The 16,024-nt window shown below is 38.5% G+C and overlaps 1 protein-coding gene across 1 annotated transcript; it reads right to left on the minus strand.

Annotated features, from left to right (window-relative positions):
- Window positions 1-56: 56 nt before the first annotated feature.
- On the minus strand, window positions 57-15,110 carry MMP8 (matrix metallopeptidase 8). The gene is made up of 10 exons (XM_082340067.1): window positions 14,933-15,110; window positions 13,019-13,263; window positions 12,181-12,329; window positions 11,968-12,093; window positions 9,124-9,285; window positions 7,466-7,583; window positions 6,571-6,704; window positions 5,847-6,000; window positions 5,055-5,158; window positions 57-4,885 (listed from the first exon to the last, which is right to left on the minus strand). The coding sequence occupies exons 1-10, from the start codon at window positions 15,041-15,043 to the stop codon at window positions 4,782-4,784; spliced, it is 1,407 nt and encodes a 468-aa protein (XP_082196193.1). The 5' UTR covers window positions 15,044-15,110; the 3' UTR covers window positions 57-4,781.
- Between the last annotated feature and the right edge of the window lie 914 nt (window positions 15,111-16,024).

Here is a 16,024-nt window from a genome sequence, read left to right on the forward strand (position 1 = left end):
CTCTTGATACAGATCCTTTCTGCCTTCTAATAAACAAGCCATGTCTGTTTCTCAAAAAAAAAAAAAAAAAAAGTATGGTGTCATGAAAAGACAATTGATTCAGGAATCAGATTATCCTAATTAACTGGGTAAACATCAGATGTTTACCAAGCACTTTCTATTTGCCTGTCACACTAAGATACTGTTCCAATCTTGTTGGTGAATTCAGACATATACAGAGACTAATGCCAGATAAAATGAGAAAAGTAGCAAAATGCATATGAAGATTCTTGAGACTGAGAAGGGTGAAAAGATAGAGAGATCACTGCAGATGTGTGTGGCCTAAAGGCTTCAAGGAAGTGGAGCTTGCACTGGCTCTTGAAGAACGTGTAGGTGATTTGGTTTTCACAGCAGAAAGGAGAAGGCATATGAGTGGAGGGAGGCCACAGGAGACAGGTACCATGGCGGAAATGAGCTGTAGGAAATCTGTCCTGACTGGAGCAAATATATGTGTAGACAGCCATGGGAAATGGGGATGGAGGGTCTAAGAAAGTGTGCAAGGAAAATGCATGTTTCTAATCTTTTCGTATCTAGAATGCCGTTTATTCCATCCTCACACTTGACTGAGAGTGTTTCTGGTTATGGAATATCAGGCTGAAATAAATCTCCCTTAGAATTTTGAAGTTACTGTTCCATTGTTTTCTAGAATCTAGTATTGTTGTTGAAAAGACTTTTATTCTGATTCCTGATATTTTTCTTTTCTCGTCTGAAAAATTTTGAAAATCTCTTTAACAAGATATTCTGAAGTTTTATAATGGTCTCTTAATGTGAGTCTTTTTGCATTAACATTGCTTGGCAGTAAGAGAGCTCTTTCATTATGAAAACTTCAATTCAAGGAAGCTTTCCTCTATTATTTCTTTGATAATTTCTTTCCACCCAGTTTCCTCTTTCTCTTTCTGGAATACATATCTACTGGAACTCTTGGATTAAATCTCTGTGTTTTCAATATATCCTTTACTATTTTCCATCAACTTTATTTCCAGCTCACCTACTGAATTTCTTATTTCAGTTATATTTTTAATTTCCAAGAGCTCTTTCTAGTTATCTGAGTATCCTTTTATTTTTTTACTTTTTTGTATTTCTTTAATGTTTTTTGGATGTAAAATATGTCTTATTTTTAAAGAATGTTAAGTATGTTTTTTGTTTGTTCATTTTGACATTCTCTTTTGCTCCCAGGACTGTCTCTATTTCTTCAAAGTTTCTTTTTTTGGTGTCTGTTTTTGACATTAGAAACTTTTTAAAAAAATGTTTGGATATGTTGTACTCTGCAATCTGTTTAAGATCGAGACAGGAAAGCTGACTGGAAACTATGTGTGCACTGGCAGGGCTTGCCAGTTAATGACTGTTACTGCAGGGAGGTGGGGCGGGTTCCAGACACTTCATGTGATGTATTAGCTGGAATGAGATTTGGTCAAAATGTAATAGAAAACCCCCAAATAATAGATGATTAATAAACTGATTTCTTCCTCACGTAAGAGAAGGCCAGATGTGGCAGTCCATGGCTTGTACGACAACACCACATCATCAGGGATGTAGGCAGCAGACGCCTTGCTACACCACCTTCTCAGTGCCAGTGCCTTATGGTCCAGGTGGCTTCTGCAATTGTATCTGCATTACAGGCAGCAGGAAGGAGGAACGTAGAGAAAGTAAGTACCCAGTCTCTTTCCATAAGCCCATAGAGTATTCTGCTTACACTTTTTGGCAAGAAATTAAACACATGGCCACACCTAGCTGTAAGCAAGGCTACAAAATGTAGTCTCTTAGCTGGATGCATTGCTACCTCAAATGAAATTGGAGTCTTACTGCAACAAAGGAAGGGGGGAATCGTGTTAACATATAGGTAACTAGCAGTCTCTGTCCCATTGAGATTTCTGTAGTGTTGGTATCTGTAAATCTTTTTTCTTGGGTGAGTAAGTTTCTCCAAAGATGCCATCTCCAATTTCCCATCATTTTAATCTCCCAACAACAAAGTTATAGGAGGTGCCTCTGGTGCCCCATGTCACAATCCCCTCAGTACACCTCTGATTTTAGTTGTATGGTGGTGGACAGGCTTGTGTAACTCACCTTACTCTGACAAAGTCCAACCTTAACCACAGACTTGGTGTCTTTCTGCTTTCTAGCCAGGGCATTGAGCTGCCATGGAGCCTACAGGTCAATTCCTTAGAGCTACCCAGTGGGGGAGGGAATTGAAGGAGGGAATTGGAGGTTGGATCGGATCCAGCCTCCGATCCACTGGAGATTTGAACAATTGAAAGGTGTTCTGTAAGCTTCTCAGGAGGTCCTGACGGAATTGAGCCCCAGCTGCCCATAGTAGAAACCTCAATAACACATACTTGTATTGACTTTCCCTCTTTCTGTTTCACTCTGCTTGCTACCTCACTCTTGCTTCCTGGGACCATGTCCCGAATAAAGTAACTGCACCAAAGTCTTGTCTTAGTCTTTGCTTTTTAGGAAACTCAACCTAAGATAAAAGTAATATCATTCTTAAAGTTTTAAGCTTGGATTTTTAAATCTCTTGTCCTCACATAAAACTTCAACGTAACATCCAAAAAATACCACATGTTGTCAAGAAGAAAACCAAAAAAAGGGCTAATTTAAAAAATTCTTTACTATACTTTGTATTGCTGTTCACTTCCTATGACTGTGAAATATGGTTAAAGAAATAACATAAACTCAGTTCTTATCTTGAAAATGTACGGATGAGGCTTGGGCCAAGAATCTGTCATAACTAACTGGTGCAACTAGCAGGTGTTCTGAGATGAATCTCCCATCTTTGTGCTTCTAAAAACTGATTTCATAAGAAGTTTTAGAAAATGCCATAGTCTGGAACTGACTCTTAATGAAATATCCAGTTCTTACAGGTCCTTTTGCCCTTTGACATTGATACAATGAATTGCTTATACACCTCTTTCACTTTCCCTAGCACAGCACCTGGAACAGGTAGGTGATTAATTGTTGAATAAATGAAATTATAGTATATACTAGTTTCTATTTTCTTATCTTGTAAAATAAGTTGAGAATAATGTATTGACATACTTGAGGGAATCTTTGAGGACATAGAATATTGATAAAATATTTCATAAACCTGTGAAGTAATATCTAAAAGTTTAATATCAATGTTGTAATATTTTTGATAAAGTAAAATGGCTGAAAATATATTGAAATTTCCTTTTTATACTTTAGATGAACTATGTGGTAGTATCTTAAGAAATGATAGTAGATCACAAGTCGGTCATTTAAAATATTTATTTTGAAATCATTTAATACATAAATTTTGAACCAGAAAAAAGTATCAAAGTATACTAAATTAATCATCTGTGGGGTTTACAAACTTTAACAGAAAAAGAAAAAAGGATGTGCTAGTGATAAATATATTTTACAATTCACATACTTTATTGTATAATAAGCTACACTACATTACATTCTAACAACTGCAGATATGACATTATAATGATTTTAATGTCTAGACTAGTCATTATGATACCACAAATCTTAAAGTTCTTAACAGAAAAGAGCCATTAGCAAATTTATGCATCTAAGCTCAGTTTAATTCAATTAAATGAGATTTATTGAATTTTGTGCCCAACACTATTCTGTTTGTGTGGCAAGCCCTGGTTATCTATAGAGGGTGTCCTCCTGAGGATCCCAGGGAAAAACAGAAATAAGGAACAACAGATTGAACTGGCCCATTTCCTTGAACTCTAGAAGCCAGGAGGCGGGAGAGGAAGTGGTACCCCTCCTTTTTGCTGCTCCGCTGGGAAGATGCCAGTAATCTTTACTGGGGTTGCAAGTCTGTATTTCTGTACTGATTCATTTCCATAAGTCCGGTGTACTGTATCAGCTTCCTAGAGCTGCTTTAACAAAGTATCACAAACTTCGTAGCTTAAAACAACAGAAATTTTTAAAATCACAATTTGGAAGTTACAAATTCAAAATCAAGGTGTCAAGAGGGCCATGTTCTTCTCTCTGAAGGCTCTAGGGAGGATCCTTCCTTGCCTCTTCCAGCTTCTGGTGGTTGCCGGCAATCCTTGGCATGTAGATGCGTCATTCCAATCCTGTCTCTATCTTTACATGGCCTTCTTCACTGTGTGTCTATGTCTCTCCTCTTATAAGAACATCAGTTTTTAGGCCTACTCTGATCCAGTATAACCTCATGTTAACTAATTACATCCTCAAAGATGCTAGTTCCAAATTAGGTACATCTGTAGGTACCTGGGGTCAGGGCTTCAACATACCTTTTTTGGGGGACACAATTCAATCCACAACAAGTATCAACAACATTTCTTTCCAAGAGTGGAAACCAGCACCACATTTTTGGCAAAAGACAATGTGTACTATTTATGTTGTTCATAATCCTTACTTATAACCAAAATCCAGTGCTAAATTACATGTAGCAGTTACACTTAAGACATATTTAAAAGACAAGAATAAATGGGCATTTTAGAAGTCAAATAAGCAAGTGAGGAAATAATATTGAGGTGGCAAAGAAGGCTTAATTTCCTTCTCATTGTGATGGATTCACTAAACTGAGGTGGAATATAAGACAAAATCAGCCTCTGCAAACAGTGGAATACTCCAAACATATTTTCAGTGAGGATCGGTCCAATGAATACAGTCAGAGGAAACAATATTACTTATTGTTGAGAAAAGTATAAATAGGACACAATGTAATAGATATGCAGATTAGAGCTCCCTTCCATATTCAGAAAATGGACACAAACGCACTTGATTTTGCTTCGGCTTTATCTACAGTTAAGCCATCTATTGCTTCTTTCAACTCTAGTAATCCTACGAGTACTAAGATCAAATGCATAATATCTTGGTCCACTGAAGAAAAAGACGAAGGCTATAAGAAGAAAAAAAAAAGATATAATGTATTGAATTAGCTTGTAGCAGATCTTAGATGTTTTCAATTAAAAAGACCCCACTCCTGTCCTAATATAACTTTGCAATGCAAATGAGCTACTTAAAATTTTTTTTAATTTATTAAGTTTTTTTTTTTTTTTTCTACTTACAATTCTTCTGGAAAACTGCATCAACTCTACTTTCTATTTCTTGAAAGCTACTTGCTATGCTTTTGGGATAACCTGGTTCCATGGATTGACTTTGGTCATCATATCTGATGAGAAAAAAAAATTGTCCCACATTTTAAGACCAATACAGTGTACAGTGATTAATAGTTTTCTTTAAATTGTATGTAATTTACATAATGCCTTCACACATATTTTCTCATTTGTTCTTCACAATGTCCTATTTACTGGGAAACTAACAGTGGTTAACTTCTCTACCTAAGGGTACATACATATTTATAAAATATATGGGTATCACTAATATGAAAACAGGCTTCTGATTGTTGGGGCAGTGTTATTTTCAAAAAGGAGAACTTATATGTTCTAAGGCTTTTACTTAATTGGTTCATAGTCTCTCTCTATCTGAATAAATATAAATAATAATTTCAAGTTGGGAATCAAGCTCCGTATAACATTTGCTTGAGTGTAGTAGAATTTAACTCTTAGAATTTAATGAATAAATGAGAATTAGCCTAACTCTTTCTTTGCATCCCATTTTAGTGCTTTATTAAAGTTTGCTCTGTTTCAGGATATAGAATCCTCAATATCATTGTGCAGGCATCTTAACTTTATAAAATTTTCAAAAGCCATAGCGACATCAATCATCTTGTGAAAAAGAATGCTTATCAGAGACCACCTAGATATTTTAAACCTTCAGATGCCTGATCATTGATGGTTTGTAGAGAGGGTAAAGAAACATAGATTTCAATCTCTAATGGACAAAATAGTTTATCTTACCTCCAGAATTGGTTGTTTACAAAGAAGTATGTCTTTCCCCCGTAGGAAACAGCTGCATCTATTGCTTGAACACTGCATGGGAAGCCATAGTTTACTATATTCTTGGGATAACCTTGCTGAATATCATAGCCACTTACAGCCCAGTATTGATTGCCTGCCAATGATTCAGGTTATATGTTAGATAAAGTTTTACCATTCCTATAAAATGTATACCAATTCTTAATCTTTGCATAAATTCATCATAGAAATGAAAATGGAAAAAATAGTCTTGAAAAGATAGAGGTGGTAAAGTCAAGACCATTGGGCTATGATAACTCTAGGATTTCCTAGCACCTCTAAAACATTTCCAACTTCTTAGCCTGACACTCAGGGCCCCACACTTGAACATCTTATCTCATGTGACTTCTATACAGAGATTAAACTAGAGCCTTGGGGAATCTTAGAAAATTATATCTGGGATGAGGGTGGAGGAAGGCTAAAGGTGGTCTAATCAAGTGTTCTCATTTTGTAGGTGAGAAAACTGATGCTTGAAGAAGGTACAACATACTCAAGTTCATACAGCATTTAGTGGTGGAGATGCGACCCAACCCAGGTCTCGTGACAAAAGCCCAGCCAGCCTAACATTCTCCTTGACTCATCTCCTTGAACCTGGAAGGGACCACAAAGAAGTCCTGCCCTTCCCTTCAGGAGGAACTAAAATAAGATGAAAACCTTAGGCAGTTACCTTTGAATACGAAAATTAGGTCCCTGTCAAAATCCTCATAAGCAGCCTGTATACCATTTGGCAGGGATGGCCACAAGAGAGAAATGAAATTGAGTTCAACTCTTCGTAGGTGAGGATGCTTTCTCCAGAAGTACCTATGGAACACAAGGGAGAAAACCACACACAATAGTCTAAGCAGGCAGCTTCTGTGAGTCTTGGGCTGGTATTGATCCTATAAGATTGCTGGGAGGATATAACATACAATGAAGGCAATGCTTCCAGCACAGTGACCAGCATATGGCCAGCGCTTTATGGTGATACTGTCCATCTGGTGAGTACTTTACAGTTTTCAGAGGAGCTGATAGGAGTGACCTTATTTGATTACATTTTGCATTGCCCCCCTCCTCACACATTGACAAGTTTTATTTTGTTAGTCTCTTTCATTATTGTTGCTACAATATGATGAGAATATTTAGAATATTCTAGCAAAAGCAATACAAGTACACTCAGCCTGTGAGTACACAATCACAGAATAGCCAATGGAAAATTGAAAAATTCAGTCAGATGATTTTCCCTGCAGCTTATTAGGTGACAGTTTCCATTCACTTGAATGAACTGGGTGGAATTGAATGCTATTTTGGTGTTGGGTAAACCCAGCTATAGAGTTCCCAACAGCTAGAGTCCATGTCTGTTTACATCATCACAAACATCTAAATGCTTACAAGTGTTTTAGCTTTTTTTTTTCTTTTCCTGGACGTTTTGATTTACCCAGAAAGCACTATCAATTCCAACGAGATTCATATGCATAGAATTCAAAGGAAAAGCTGAGTAATGTGTAATATGTGACTTAATTAGAATCCAGTTTTAAGTTATGCCAGTGAAAGAAGTCAAAGGAAGGAATAGTTCATTCTTATACTTGTCTTTAAAGAAAAGTATTTCTCCGCGGAGTGTAGTGATAGCATCAAATGTCAGTCTGGGGTCACAGGCTGTGGGTGTGGTTGGTCCAGTAGGTTGGACAGGGTTGCTCGAAGGTCCTGAAAGTAAAAAGGCTTTTTATAAGCATGAGTCCAGGGTGAATTTTGGTGTATTTCAGTTACTTCTCAGGTTGGTGAAGGGTTTCATATGAAAAGAAATGCTAGCTGACTATCCTATAAGGCGTTAAAGTAATCACACATTAGTCCCTCTTAAAAGTTTTATTTTTTTAAATTAAAAAATAAAAGAGGGGGGTAAGATGAATTGGGAGATTGGGATTGACATATATACACTAATATGTATAAAATAGATAACTCATAAGAACCTGAGGTATAGCACAGGGAACTCCATTTCACTGTACAGTAGAAACTAACACAACATTGCAAAACAACTATTCCCCAATTAAAAAAAAAATTAAAACAAAAATAAAAGAGTAATGGTGGCTTTAGGGACAGTTCCAAGCTAAGTTGTGAAATAAAGAAATCTGAATTCTTCCCCCTGCCCTATGCCAGTTTAAAATTAGAATCCCATGCTTCTTTCCCTTCTTGTCTCCTCTTTCTGCATTTTTAGTCACTCAGTATCTACTTTCTCCTTTCTCACTAAAATCCACCTTCTGGAAAGAGGTCCCCACAGCATAAATCTAAGTCAAAATTTAGCAAAATATTTTTCTATAAGTATTTAAATTTTAATGTATTTTCCCATTGTAGAATGAAAGGCTGCTAACAGTTCAAATATGGGTGAGTGAGGAAGGGAGGTGTTTTCAGGGGAAAAGGAATTGGGGAGTAGAGGCAGTTAGACTAGGTCTCATCGTTCCTGAAAATTCTACTGTCATGAATAAAATTCATAGTTGTGGGACCCTGGCATGCTTGGTTTTGTACTGCTGTCCCACCAGAGAGGGAGAATGTTTTACACAATTCGACTCCACGACACTCCCTTCCAATCAACACTTAAAACATTTTTTTTTTTTTTTTAGAGAGCTGCAAACCTCTTCTCTGGTTTCTTGTTCTTACAGTCACTAGGGGGCAGGAGTGCAAGAGGAAGGAGAGATGCAATGGTCTTATCAGACAATACTTAGACAGAGGCAAAGGCCACTATATCCCTCCCTGAAAAGTATCAGTCCTGTCTTTAAAAAATGTTTCTTTCTCTCCATACTCCATCCCCACTCCCCTCTTTCCCCCACAGACAACAATCTGGATATGTTCGTTCTATCTATCTATCTATCTATCTATCTATCTATCTATCTATCTATCTATCTATATGTTTGTTAGCATGTTTCTTGAAAATACCTTGTTTTGTCTATGTACATATTTAATTTGTGTAGATTCATGTATTGTGTAATTTATACACTGAGTAATATGTATCATTCTATTTCTTTTCCAGGAAGCACAATGTTTTAAAGACTCATCTATGTACATCTGATTCAGTGCTTCTCAGTGCTGTACATTATTCTATGGCAGGCATCCACCACATTTTACCCATATATTCTCCTCCTGATGGACTCCCAGGTGCCCTCTAACTTCGATGACCATAGCCAAGACTGCAATGAACATCCTTGACATGGCCAGGTCTCACCAGGTCCTGCTGCTCTTCAGATGACCTTACCATAGATGGCCTGAATGCCACTGATGTCATCTTGAGGGAGCGAGTAGGTGCTGGGCTCACTGAAAGCGTAGTTGGGATACATCAAGGCACCAGGGTCAGAGGAATGAGCCAGCCCCAAGGAATGGCCAAATTCATGGGCAGCAACAAGAAACAAGTTGTAATCTGAAATGCAAGCATGTGTGGTGAATGGCTCCAAGTAGATTGAAGGGTGGTGGAAATAGGATCTCAAGGAATGCAGCTTCTGAGCCAAAACTGCCTGGAGAAACAGCCTTTCCCATGCCTGCCTTTTTCCTTTTCTCTTCAGGCACACGAAGAAACGGAGATTAGAAGGAATCAAGGTAGGGGTTATAGGTTAAGATTAGGTGAGTATGAGCTCCTCACCAAATCTTAGAACCAAGAAAGACTGCTGCCTTTATTCCAATTCCCATATTTCATGGGCCTGAGGCTCAGGGAAATGATGGCAGGGTCATCACAGGTCTCATGACTCTCAGAAGCCCTCTCCTCCCATGCACTCACACCTACCCCTCTCCAGTCTCCCAGGCCCAGAGCCCCATGAGGAGAGTCTCAGTCTGCCAGGCAGCAAGAGTGGCCTCAGATGCAGAGCTGACTCACTTTGGCTCCCTGACCACTCAGCACCAGCTCTTCCTTGATTCTGAGCTCTCCAGGAAGCTTCAGGAATTTTCCACCAGAAAGAGACAAACGCTGCTTCTTATTGCTTCCTACTCTTATCTTTTAACTTCCATGCGCATAGTGCCTTTCTTTACTGGGAGCTTAAAAACTTTCAAGGCTTGCACTTCCTGTCAAATAAAGCCCGAGCTCCTTTGCCAAGTCCAAGACTACTCCATTTGGCTCCAGCAGACATTTGAAGACTAGATTTCTGATGTGAATCCTTCACTCCAGCTAGTCTATGTGCCATTTCACAAACACACTGTGCATTTTCTTACATGTCTACTTAAAAAACAATCATAGTTGTACAGCACTTTCTTATATGCTAGGAATTGTAATAATATTTAATCTTAACAACATTTTTATGAAGAATTGTTAGATTACTTTTACGATAAAGGAACTGAAGCCCAGAGATTTTTGAATACCTTGTTATATTGGCCTTGCAACTAATAAGTGGTAGAGCTGGGGTTGAACCCAGGTATGATGGCAAGACCTGTGTTCTTACCACCATGTTCAACTTCCTGATGATAATTAGCCTTGTAATATTCTACCCATGCGCCAAGACTTTCTTTCTTGATCATCACATCCTTCCATTTTGCATTTGTAAATGCTTTAAAAAACATCTTTGAGTGTCTGGAGTACTGGGCAAGGGGCTCTGGGAGATTTGTCATGGTGCATAGAGTAAAAGGGGAGATGTGTGCAAACAAATAGAATGAACAGAATAAAGAGGAGGGCAGTTAGAGAAGAAAAAATCAAGGCTGTTTTTATTCTGAGAGGAAGGCTTCATTTCCAGCTGAAAGACAGGATGGGTGTGGCATTTGACGTAGCATGGAAAGAGTGATTTTGAAAGGTGGGGCTTAGGGTGTGGGGAAAGGCGTTTCAGGAAGAGGAAGCAATGTGAGCAAATGTAGGGCAGTTGGAAAGCACATGATGTGATCTAGGAACAGTGAATGTGCCATGTGGCTGCTGTGTGTGAAATACGAAGACAAGCCATGAAAGATGAGTTTGGAAGACCTCGAAGAGCTTTCAGTGTCAAGTGAAGGTATGTGGACATATTTGGCCTAGAAAATGTAAACCCTGGGCTTTCCAAATATAAAGATGGGCTTTCCAAGGACAAAACTTCTTACAGTGCTGGGGAAAATTAGAGGGAGCCGAGATCGGAGGTGAACAGTCCATGTGGGAATCTGGACCAGTTAATTCCAGTAAGAGGTAATGACCATCTGAACTAGTGGGGAGGGCAATAAGAATGCAAAGTCGTGGGGAGTGTTTATTATTTTTGGGTACTCACAGCTCCTAGCACAGGGACTTAGGTAGAATAAACACTCAGAACATTTATGTTGAGAAAATGGTGGGAGGAACAGGTCCCAAGCAATGGTAAAAGGCTCTTTCTTATTATTTTCTAAAAAGTGTTCTGTGGCCTCTTGTTACCCTGTAGCCTTGTAAAGTACCAAATGGTCTGAATATATCTCTCCTTATTCTCAGTTCTTCCCTTCAGGTCGTCTTCTTCTTACTCTGAGTCTTCTCCTGAAAGGGGTAGTTTGCTATATGGAAACATATCATTGAAAAAGAGCTCCACGAAGATGAAATCACTAGATGAACGAGAATAACTAGATGGTTGCTCCTTCCTAAATAGGTCAGTTTTCTAAATAAACCAATTATTTCTGAATTTCCAAAAATAGGAATCTTTTTCAAACATCATTAAATTTCACAATATTAAAATATATACCCTAAAGCAGTGGTAAGCAAACTTTTTCTATAAGAGTCCAGATAGTAAATATTTTAGATTTTTATGAGCCGTATGGTCTCTGTGTCAACCACTCAGCTTTGTTATTGTGGTATGAAAGCGGCCATAGATGATACATAAACAAAAGAGTATGTGGCCCTGTTCCAATAAAACTTTATTTATACAAATAGGACCAGGAAGGACTTAGCCATGATCTGTTGTTTTCTGATTCCTGCCTTAGGAAACAAGGTCAGAATTTAGCTTCAGGATTTTTTCTAAACCTAAATTAACTTAGTATCTTGAGGTAGCAAGAATTTTAGATGATCAGTTTGTGTGAGTGTGAAATGTTACAATAACTTGGCTGTGTGTGTGTGTGTGTGTGTGTAGGAGGGCAAATTCTAATGTGGAAAAGTTCATTTAGAAGCTGCATGTGGACATAACCTTGGTTAACTTACTTCTGGAGGTATTGGTCCATGTTTCTTCTGCATCAAAGTGAACATCTCCTCCAATACCTGGGCCTGGCTGAAAGGCATGAGCAAGGATTCCATTGGGTCCATCAAATGGAGAATTGTCCCCATGATCTGAAATAAAACGATTTGTATTAGGTATTTGCCAAGTCTCAGTTTAGCCAGGGAAAGCAAAATCGAGCATGACTGCTTGGAGCCTACCTCCTTGGAGAAAGGCAATCTTGATATCTGCTTCTTCCTGTGAGGTCTTGGTGAAGTTCAGGGGTGAAGCGAGACTCCAGAGTTTAAAGGCTTTCTCAAGAACTGTTTCCACTTCAGCCTCTGACAAGTCTGGGGTATAGTTAATAATCCTTCAAAATGAGAAGGTGTGTGAAGGGTTCATTATTGTTTAGAACAGCAGTCCATCAGTAGATTGAACTGCTCTAGTTTGGTGTTTGTGCATATGTGATATGCTACCACTGAAGAGGGTGCAAGGAGGGGGTGCAGGACTTAGGGTTGAAGACAGACGTAGGTTCTGGACCAGTTACTACATGTCTTTAAACTCAGTTTCGTTATTCATAAAATGAGGATAATAGAATAGTACCCCTCTCATAAGGTTGTTGTGAGATTAAATGTATGTAAAGCATTTAGTTCACTACTTGGCAAATAGTAGTATTCAACAAACATTGGGTATCATTATTATTGTTATTATCATCAAGATGCATGAATGGTGGGGCTAGATTCTCTCCAGCAATGATTAAGCCTTTTTTGGGTCCTAAAGTGAATTCTTAGAGAAACAGCCTAACATTGCCATAGTCCTCTTTAGATTGATCGAGAAAGAAGACAAAAATGGCAGGCTTTGGATTGAAAAGAACCCATGGGATCTTTACCCTTTCATCCTCATACTCATTCACTAGAATCTAAACTCTATAAGAGCAGGGATATTTATTCATTTGTTTCTCTCTAGTGTATTCCAAATCCTAGAACAGTGCCTGACACGTCATAAGAGTTCAGTGAACATGGGCTGAATGAGTGAATTCTGAAACTCTAGATATATTACCTGTAGGTCAGGTCAGTTTGTTTCCACTTGGGGTTTCCTGGGGTTATCATAAAATTGCCAGTATCCGGCACTCCACAGCGAGGCTTTCGCATCATCTCCAAGGTTTCCTCATTTGGCTTCCCTGTTATGTTCAACCCAAAGAATCGCTGCATTTCTTTAAGCTTCTCAACAATCACACTAGTGCTGTTCTTCCTTTCAGACTGATAGTTGTACCTTGGTAATTGGTAGAACTTTTCTAGGTAATTCTGGAAAAAGCCAAACATATAAGAGATTTGCTGTGAAATTTCCTTCTGTTCTCTGTGCATTTTGCATTCCTTTTTAAGTTATTGCAGAGGTCAAACCAAAACGAATAGCCTGATAGTCACAAAGATAAAAGCACAAATTTTCTGGTCTACTTGGAGAGAACATTGCCTTTGGAAAGAACAGTCCATCCATTCAGTGCTACAGTTAATATTTATGCATAAAAATAGGTATTTCATAAGGGGTGAGTTCCACATCCTCAAGCAAAATGCTAGTACACAGTCAGGAGACTGCCTTCTTATTTTTATTAAAAAAACAAAAAAAAATAAAACAGCATCAGCATTTATTGACTCCTTGAAATATTAGTTGCAGTAATGCAGATTCTCTTTTTTAATCCTCTTTTCACTACTGTAGAGAAGGTTTAATCATGCACATTAAGACATGAAGATGCAGAGAAATAAGGAACTTGCCAAGAAGATAATCAGGTCCCAATTCACCAGGTTGCTTCTCAAATGAGAATTAACAGCTTCACAAGAAGAATTCCAAGCATGTTTTGGGACAACAGCAGCATCACTGTCATTAGCATTTTATCCACCACAGTAACTCTTTGGGAGGAGCCAAAACTCATTAAGAAGTTTCTGAGGGGTGTTAACGAGCCAATTATGAAACTTCTTTCTCTCACCTTAAGCATCCTTAAGTGGCACTTTGCAAGTGACACAGGACAGAGCAATTTTGTGCTCACACAGGCTTTGAGATCAGATAGATTTGGGTTCAAATCTTAGCTCTGCCACAGATTAATTTTGTGTCCTTGGACACATCACTTAGATGACTTCAGATTCACATTTGTCTCTAAAGTGGAAATAATAATCCACCCTCATAGGATTGTTGTAGGATGAAATGAGACAATGTTTGTGAAATGCTGAGCAGGGCGCTTTGTACAGAGTAAGTACTTAATCACTTCTATTAGCCCAGGGGTTACTGTTATCATTGTAAGAAATATATTTTTTTAAGTGAAAGAAAAAAATCAACAAGAAGGAATGCTTTTCTAAAACTGTCATGCTAAGAAAATTGTGCACGACAAACTTCTGACAGCATTCCCTTGTGTTTCTTTACAAATTTGGCCTGACTTTCATACTGTGAAACAATGGAAAAAAGCTATCAGTTTTGCTTTTACAGTGGTTTCAAGAGTTTATAAACAGCCCCATAACCTGGTTTTAGGAAATATGATTACGCTATGAACTGATTTCTAGTTCCTTATAGTTTCCCATCCTCACACTCTATGTACACCTGAGATTTTTGGCTGCAAAGACAAGTCCATATAGAAAGCACCAGTCATGTAGTAACTGTGTTACAGATACACTAGAAGGGAAAATCTTAGGTAAGTGAGAAAGAAAATCATTTTATAATTAAAACCATTCCTTCTAAAAGTTTTCCCCAGCTGCAGCAGCTCGGCAGCAGTATTTTCTGAGGGTTTGAAGAGCCCAGCTTGTTTGCATGCCCGGCTTTCAGAGGGCCCAGCTTGGAACTCTCCAAATCATTGAAACCAGACGTTTAACCTCAAACAAATCATTCACATAATCCTTTCAGGCTGCTTTAACTAAAAAGAGAAGAGACCCCAAACAATTTCCTCATCACCAGCAAATCAACCGCCCACCTAATTGATAGTTGAGTTACCTGAACAATTTTTGTAGTTTTCCCTTGTAGGGATTCAGAATGTACTAGAAAGGCCTTGGAAAGCTGCACGTGGAGTAACAACAGAAGTGGAAGCATCTTCAGACTGAACATGGCCTTGTCTTCAAAAATTACCTCTCCTGGCCTTCCTTCTGCCCCTTCTTCTGATGGGTACCCTGAAGTTCAGAGCATCACATGTCACTCACTGCTTTCATTTGGTCCCTTATAAAGCCCTGTCTTAAAACAATTGCCACATCAGGAATGTGAAGCAACACGGGTTAATTACACTCTTGACAGTTTTGCAATGTTATAATGTGATCTAGTACCCCCAAATAGGGGAGTCTTTTAATGGAACAAAAGTACAATTTGCTACTCTGTTTTGGGGGTTTTTAGATATTTACTTTTGCAAAATTGTCTTGTCAAGGGAAAGGAATAGGAGACTAATTCTGAAGTTAATGAACAACAGTTACATTTTCTGGGCATGTCAGATGCTGAGGCTGTATTAATTTATGCAGTAGAATATTGTTTGATTAGTGGTAGGTATCTTGGGACTAAGGAGCCTAACTAGAGAATCTCTGCACTTACCCACCCTTGTTGTAGGTGAGGAACATGTGTGCTTGTGTGCGTCGTGACAAAGCTGGATGTATATGGGGGTCCTACAGCAGTTTCTGGAGGTTGTGGTTTTGGTGTCAATGTGTTTTCTGCAAGCTGGATTTTCCATGTGAAAGACAAAGAAAGCAATACTGATGGTAATGATAATAATGATCATTTGCTAAATATTTATTATGTCCCAGACTTACATGCTGTATGTATGTGACCTCAGTCCATCCTCACAAGACCTTGGGAGGTAGATGCTATTATTATCTGCATTTTGCAGATAAAAAGCAAATCCAGACAAGTGAGATGGCTTATATAAATCACATGCTAACCTTGTGGAGGAGCCAGGATTCAATAGGAGGGGGTATGTTTAGAGGCTGAGCTGGCAGCTGCTACATCAGGCCCTGTTTTCTAGTCTTCCACTCCAGCACCCGGCTGGCCCACGATGGAGCAGTAGCTCCAGGGCTGTAACAACTGGGAGGCCTTGGCTTGTGTTCA

Source organism: Balaenoptera borealis (assembly GCF_965194805.1).
Source record: "Balaenoptera borealis genome assembly, chromosome: 11".
Lineage (NCBI taxonomy): Eukaryota > Metazoa > Chordata > Mammalia > Artiodactyla > Balaenopteridae > Balaenoptera > Balaenoptera borealis.

Excerpts from the sequence above, each read along its gene's own strand:
- MMP8 (XM_082340067.1), bottom strand. The coding sequence starts at position 15,043 with ATGTTCAGTCTGAAGATGCTTCCACTTCTGTTGTTACTCCACGTGCAG. Across the intron at positions 12,330-13,018 it reads CAAACTGACCTGACCTACAG|GATTATTAACTATACCCCAG; the intron begins GTAATATATCTA and ends CTCATTTTGAAG. Across the intron at positions 6,001-6,570 it reads CCTAATTTTCGTATTCAAAG|GCAATCAATACTGGGCTGTA; the intron begins GTAACTGCCTAA and ends AATCATTGGCAG.